This window comes from Arachis ipaensis, chromosome B04 (genome assembly GCF_000816755.2).
Source record: "Arachis ipaensis cultivar K30076 chromosome B04, Araip1.1, whole genome shotgun sequence".
NCBI lineage: Eukaryota > Viridiplantae > Streptophyta > Magnoliopsida > Fabales > Fabaceae > Arachis > Arachis ipaensis.
This window is the reverse complement of record NC_029788.2, coordinates 102,382,527-102,390,197: the sequence shown is the minus strand read 5'-3', so window position 1 is coordinate 102,390,197 and position 7,671 is coordinate 102,382,527. Positions and strand designations below refer to the sequence as shown.

The 7,671-nt window shown below is 35.5% G+C and overlaps 1 protein-coding gene across 1 annotated transcript; it reads right to left on the bottom strand.

The window, feature by feature from the left end:
- On the bottom strand, nucleotides 2,237–5,829 carry LOC107636783 (diacylglycerol O-acyltransferase 2D-like). The gene is made up of 10 exons (XM_016340271.1): nucleotides 5,818–5,829; nucleotides 5,312–5,684; nucleotides 5,009–5,086; nucleotides 4,730–4,789; nucleotides 3,849–3,955; nucleotides 3,607–3,762; nucleotides 3,055–3,141; nucleotides 2,815–2,912; nucleotides 2,604–2,691; nucleotides 2,237–2,338 (listed from the first exon to the last, which is right to left on the bottom strand). Exons 1-10 carry the CDS (start codon nucleotides 5,827–5,829, stop codon nucleotides 2,237–2,239), a joined length of 1,161 nt encoding a protein of 386 aa, XP_016195757.1.

Here is a 7,671-nt window from a genome sequence, read left to right as displayed (position 1 = left end):
CTCTTCTTTTTATCTTATTTGATTTTCAGTTGCTTGGGGACAAGCAACAATTTAAGTTTGGTGTTGTGATGAGTGGATGCATTGTTTTTTAGTATATTTTTAGTAGGATCTAGCTACTTTTAGAGATGTTTTTATTAGTTTTTATGTTAAATTCACATTTCGGGACTTTACTATGAGTTTGTGTGTTTTTCTGTGATTTCAGGTATTTTCTGGCTGAAATTGAGGGACTTGAGCAAAAATCAGATTCATAGGCAGAAGAAGGACTGCTGATGCTGTTGGATTCTGACCTCCCTGCACTCAAAGTGGATTTTCTGGAGCTACAAAACTTCAAATGGCGCTCTCTCAACGGCGTTGGAAATTAGACATCCAGGGCTTTTCAGCAATATATAATAGTCCATACTTTGGCCGAGTTTAGACGATGCAAAAGGGCGTTGAACGCCAGTTCTATGCTGCAGTCTGGAGTTAAACGCCAGAAACACGTCACAAACCAGAGTTGAACGCCAGAAACACGTTACAAACTGGCGTTCAACTCCAAGAATGACCTCTCCACGTGTAAACTTCAAGCTCAGCCTAAGCACACATCAAGTGGGCCCCGGAAGTGGATTTATGCATCAATTACTTACTTCTGTAAACCCTAATAGCTAGTTTAGTATAAATAGGACTTTTTACTATTGTATTTAGATCTTCGGATCATCTTGGGACGTTTAGTTCTTAGATCATGGGGGCTGGCCATTTGGCCATGCCTGAACCTATCACTTATGTATTTTCAACGGTAGAGTTTCTACACACCATAGATTAAGGTGTGGAGCTCTGCTGTTCCTCAAAGATTAATGCAAAGTACTACTGTCTTTCTATTCAATTCAACTTAATCCGCTTCTAAGATATCCATTCGCACTTCAACATGAATGTGGTGATCGTGACAGTCATCATCATTCCCTACGAACACGTGCCTGACAACCACTTCCGTTCTACCTTAGATTGAATAAGTATCTCTTGGATTCCTTAATCAGAATCTTCGTGGTATAAGTTAGAACCCATGGATGGCCATTCCTGAGATCCGAAAAGTCTAAACCTTGTCTGTGGTATTCTGAGTAAGATCTGGGAAGGGATGGCTGTGACGAGCTTCAAACTCGCGAGTGCTGGGCGTAGTGACAGACGCAAAAGGATCAATGGATCCTACTCCAGTATGATCGAGAACCGACAGCTGATTAGCCATGCAGTGACAGCGCATTGGACCATTTTCACTGAGAGGACAGGATGTAGCCATTGACAACGGTGATGCCTAACATACAGCTTGCCATGGAAAGGAGTAGGATTGATTGGATGAAGATAGCAGGAAAGCAGAGGTTCAGAGGGACGAAAGCATCTCTATTCGCTTATCTGAAATTCTTACCAATGAATTACATAAGTATCTCTATCCTAGTTATATTTTACTTATCTTCTATCTATCACTTTATAAAACCATCTGAATCCGCCTGACTGAGATTTACAAGGTGACTATAGCTTGCTTCAAGCAGACAATCTCCGTGGGATCACTACAAGAAAAAAGCGTATTTGTAACAAAAAAAATTGTTACAAAACGTCGAAATTTTGAAACAAAAGTTTTTTGTAACAAAAAAAGGGGCCGTTGCAGTAAGTCCCGTTACAAAAAGTTTTTGTAACGAAAAATAGAACTATTACAATTCAATATGATATTTTGTAACAATTTGTTTTGAAACAAAAAACCAAAAACCGTTACAAAAGTGGTAACAAATTTTGATCTTGAAGGTATTTTTCGTGACAATCTATTTTTTCCTATCAACAAATTTTGTTACAAAATGTAACATGATTTTGTAACATTTTTTTTCTTTAGTTACAAAAGCAAATTAATTATTTTGTAACAACTTTTTTTTAATACAAATTGCATGCATAATTTACTAAATTATTTTTAAATTAACTAATATATTAACTATTTTAATAAGCAAGTTTACATCTATATAATATGCAAAAACATACATAAGTCAAACAAGATCATTTTAGCTAAAATTGTTTTCAAACAAAATAACATTAGTGAGTATATGTCTACAAGTTCTATAAGTACTACAAGTTATATGTCTTGCATATATAAGTTCAACCAAAACATAAAAGTTCTAACATAGATTAGTGTCTCTATGCATCAAAATATTCTTGAGCTCTCAAGGTAGCATATGATCACCAAGAAAGATTGGAGTAATTCCCCAGAATATTGGACTAATCATCAGACAATTCTCAACTCAAGGTTTGGATATCCAGCACAAGCTTTGTACCATTCAAAAAGATCTTGAAGTGATACAACAAACTGACTATGCACCGTAGCAACCTAATATGGAGAAGATATCAAATTTACAAACAATATTAGAGATACCCCACATGCTTTACATTGAAATATAAGGTTCCATAAAAGATTTGAATAAAGTTTTTTTTTTCATGGAAGCTAGAATCTTTAGTGAAAGCATAACACAAGTCAATGTAATGAACATTTTGGAGATGAATAGGGAACAATACAAGAGAGAAAAAGAATGCAGCATGTTAATATGTTATCCCAGGATAACTTAATGGATAAACGCTGCATGAAGGACATATACCTCTTCTGCTGTTGGTTTTGGATTTTTGTCAAGCTCAATCGGTCTACCCACAACAATATACATTGGATGCTTGAATGGTATTGGAGATCTAGTCAACTTCAAATATAAATTTAGTTACTCTGATTTTTCATGGAAGAAACATTGTCTAGTGAAAACATGGATAACGAAAATGATGAGGATTAACAAATTGGGATGTAGAAGAAACACACACCCGAAAATTCCCCAAAAGTATATGGGGGTGAACTTGATAGCCCTTGCAAAATTCAGAATTAACTTCCCACCAGGTTTCCACCACTTATAGATATCTGACTATAGCAAACATTGCAGTGATGAAGGAAAATGAGAAATGGTAGTTAATGATAAACATAAATCAGTAACACTAACATATAAGGATGTGAAACGTGAAACAATTTTTAGTGTTGTAAAGCTGATTTGGACAAGAAATAAGTACCTGTCCAAAACAAAAAATCGGAACAAGGGGTTGGCCCTTCTGCATTGCTATGCGGATAAATCCTTTTCTTGCCTTGAGATAGGCAGTCTACAGGGTAAAAATATCTTAATATCACTGACCCATTTAAAGTTTTTAACATAAATCATGCAATGACAATAATGATGCTCATCTTGAAAGACACAATTTATTTCAAATCCTCTTCAGCCTGTCTTTAAAATCAGTAGAAAGGAGAAATACAGCACAAAATCAAATATCAAGAAGAACCAGTAAGATGTAGGCACTAAAAGATCTAACTAACACAATGTACTCCTTAATTATATTTACAATTTTTTTAGGAATTTTTTGACTATACACTAATATAATCATACAAGGAAAATGTAGAATGTTAAGTTCCTAGTATGTCATGTTATAGGATAGTTGGCCTCAACCATTTACATAGCATTAGAAGGGAAATTTTCCATAACAATATAATACTAAATATTTCATCAATCATAGCACTACAATTATTAAAAATATAATAGAAATACTAAAAAGGAGTGAGATGGAACACACCTCGGTACCATGCTCCACGAGAAATGTTTCTTGCACTCCACCAGGTATTAAAATGCAACTGTAGCCATTATCCAAGAGGGAGAGGAAGTTTTTCTTTGTTGCTAGTGTAAGACCCAACCATGTCCATATGTGTCTCAAAAATGGTGTATAGAATACCTATGCATCAATTGAGAAAATTTTAATGTTACATACTTAAGAACCAATTACAAAGCAGAGTTGCAATTCTCAAGCGAAAGTCTTACCGCACTACTAGCAAGAACCTTTATCTTTGGAATAGGCATAAACCTTGTGTTGTCGGCAAGCGCAACAACACCAATTGGCAAAACCGAATGTGGTTCAAAACCAAAAACTTCATGAATAAAATTTAACTTCCATGCAACAGAAAAAGGAAAAGGTTAGTAATGTTACATCAATTTGTTTAGCTTTTTCATTGACCCATTCTCCATTAGTCTTTTGATGAGTAATTTGCCACAATTCTTGGATGTCAGGCTCGACACCGGTTCTAGGATGGTGCTGCAAATTTTTTGGAAGTTTAAAATATAAAACCCAGAAACAAAAAATAGAATAAAAATACCAACTCTCCAAATAACCAAAAAATCAGATAATCAACCATGTTACACACCAATACTTTCAACCACAACAACATCAGTATAATCAACTAATAGTATTTTCAACCACAATATCAGCAGTCTCAAGGTTCAATATTTCAGCTAAGATTATCAACTAACAACATATTTAACAATACTCAAATAAACTGAAGTTACCTTTAGTAGAGACGTAATCGGACCAGACCAGACCAGCAGGAGAAGAAAGACAGCCGAATCAGACCAGCAGAGGCAAAGGACAACACCGGATGAGCAGAGAAGCATAAACTATCCTAAATCAATGCAATGTAAAATACACAAAATTAATAACAGAATTTAATCAATATTTCTATGTTACATAGGATCACGTAGTTACCTACTTTACTCAATTCACAAACACAAAAATATAAAAAAAAAAAACTGAATCAAAATCACTGAAAAAAAAAAAAGCAAAAACTAGAATCAAAATAATAGATCAGAAAAACAAAAATTAGAATCAAATATCAACTCTCCTAATAAGCTAAAATAAAATTATCTACCAGATATAACACTAATATTTTCAACCACAACATCAGCAGAATCAAGGTTCAATATTTCAGCTAAGATAATCAACTAACAACATAGTTAATAAGGATAATGTAGTTACCTACTTTACTCAATTCACAAACACAAAAATATAAAAAAAAAAACAGAATCGAAATCACTAAAAAGAAAGCAAAAGCTAATAGCACTAATATTTTCAACCAGATATCAAAATAATATTTTCAGTCACAACATCAGCAGAATCAAGGTTCAATACTAAATTAAACTGCACTTACCTTCAGTAGAGGAGACGATCGGAGCAGACCAGCAGCAGAGGAACAAAGCACGGCTGAACCAGAAGACTTTAAAGAGTGCTACACAACACCAGAAGAAGACCCTTTTATTAAATCTTCATCATTTCACTAGCAAGCTAGGAGACAAACTTAAAAAAAAACTCACCTCTACACTGCAGAATAACTACACCAGAAGAAGACTCTTTTATTAAATCTTCATCATTTCTCTTCTAAACCTACAATAAAACAGCAAAAATGAAGTCCACAAAATTAATATAGAATAACTATATATTAAAAAAAACTCACCTCTACACTGCAGAATGTCAGAAGAAGAACCAAAGTCAGCACTCAGCGACGGGTTGGGGCCGTTCCACCGTCGAAGACGCAGGCCACCGGCGAGGACAGGTGACCGCACGAGCAGAGCTTCGGCACGAACAGAGCAGATCCAGCAGAGGAGCGAACCAACAAGAGGACGACAGAGACGGAGGTAGCAGATATAGAGGAGGCACGACGCCGGAGGCAGATGAGGCGGAACACGGCGGAGCCAAGATGGCCAGTTCGACACAGACGGAGGTGAGGAGTGGCACACACGAAGCAGATTCGACGAGCGACTGGAGGCGCTTGCGACGGAACAAACACCACGGAGGACCACGACGCCGCCGCAGACGCTTCCCAGGGGCTACGCCGGTGATTCTTCTTCCGGCAGCAGCTGCATGTTCCCTCGCAGATAGAGACGGCACGATGAGGGTTCAGAGTAACTGAGGGAGGCTTAGAGTGAGGGGTGGGGACTTAGGGTTTTTTTACAACCTTACCTTCACTATCATCATTTGGTTTTTACAGCTTTACCTTTAGTATTTTAATTTTTTTGGGATATATTTAATTATTGTTATTTATATTTATAAATTAATAAAAAATTTAATTTCACAAATTAGTTTTTAATTACTTTAAAAATTTAGTTATTAATTAAAATTATATACTAATTTTCTAAAGGCATATAAAATAATATTTATAAATTCTTAAAGTATTTAACATTTTGAAAAAAAAATTATAAAATATACATATATTTTGTGACACAAAAATAATTTGTTACAAACAATATTAAAGTTTGTGACAAATTAATTTTTTGTTACAAAATACTTCGAATTTTTGCAACTACTTCACTTTTTGTTACAAAATATTATAATATTTTGTAACAATACACCGGCGCGCTACAAAAACTAACATAATTTGTAACAAAAAAAAATAGATTGTTACAAAATATTTGAATGTTTTGTAACAACTTGTAATGTTGTTAAAAAACATAGTTTTTTTTGTAACAATTTTAAATTTGATACAAAATTTTTGTTACAAATGTTCCATTTTCTTGTAGTGGATCGACCCTTACTCACGTAAGGTTTTATTACTTGGACGACCCAGTGCACTTGCTGGTTAGTTGTATCGAAGTTGTGACAAATTATGAATTAAGATTAGAGCACCAAGTTTTTGGAGCCATTACCAGGGATCACAATTTCGTGCACCATTCTCCCTAGAAATTACAATGAAGTGCTTTATTATTGGCTATGAAGGGATGTTTTGGGGTTTTTGTAATAAGGAACAAGAAATGTAAATAAGAAGAACTAATAAAATAAAGGAAAGAACTCTTGGCTAGACATAGATAATTGAGATCACCATCCTTGTCTACAAACCATACATTGATAATTATGAGGGACTGATGAGCGGATAATTTATACGCTTTTTGGCATTGTTTTTAGTATGTTTTTAGTAGGATCTAGTTACTTTTAGGGATGTTTTTATTAGTTTTTATGTTAAATTCACATTTCTGGACTTTACTATGAGTTTGTATGTTTTTCTGTGATTTCAGGTATTTTCTGGCTGAAATTGAGGGACTTAAGTAAAAATCAGATTCAGAGGTTGAAGAAGGACTGCTGATGTTGTTGGATTCTGACCTCCCTGCACTCAAAGTGGATTTTCTGGAGCTACAGAACTCAAAATGGCGCGCTTCCAATTGCGTTGGAAAGTAGATATCCAGGGCTTTCCAGAAATATATAATAGTCCATACTTTGGCCGAGTTTAGACGACGCAAAAGGGCGTTGAACGCCAGTTCTACGCTGCAGTCTGGAGTTAAACGCCAGAAACAAGTCACGAACCAGAGTTGAACGCCAAAAACACGTTACAACTTGGCGTTCAACTCTAGAAGAAGCCTCTACACGTGCAACATTCAAGCTCAGCCCAAGCACACACCAAGGGGGCCCCGGAAGTGGATTTATGCATCAATTACTTACTTCTGTAAACCCTAGTAGCTAGTTTAGTATAAATAGGACTTTTTACTATTGTATTAGACATCTTGGGACGTCTGGTTCTTAGATCATGGGGGCTGGCCATTCGGCCATGCCTGAACCTTTCACTTATGTATTCTTCAACGGTAGAGTTTCTACACTCCATAGATTAAGGTGTGGAGCTCTGCTGTTCCTCATGAATTAATGCAAAGTACTACTGTTTTTCTATTCAATTCAATTTATTCCGCTTCTAAAATATTCATTCGCACTTCAACATGAATGTGATGAACGTGACAATCATCATCATTTCCCCACGAACGTGTGCCTGACAACCACTTCCGTTCCACCTTAGATTGGATGATTATCTCTTGGATCTCTTAATCAGAATCT

Excerpts from the sequence above, each read along its gene's own strand:
- LOC107636783 (XM_016340271.1), bottom strand. Across the intron at positions 5,087-5,311 it reads TGACATTCTGCAGTGTAGAG|CACTCTTTAAAGTCTTCTGG; the intron begins GTGAGTTTTTTT and ends GGTGTTGTGTAG. Across the intron at positions 3,956-4,729 it reads AAATATTAGTGTTATATCTG|TTTTTGGTTTTGAACCACAT; the intron begins GTAGATAATTTT and ends TTATTCATGAAG.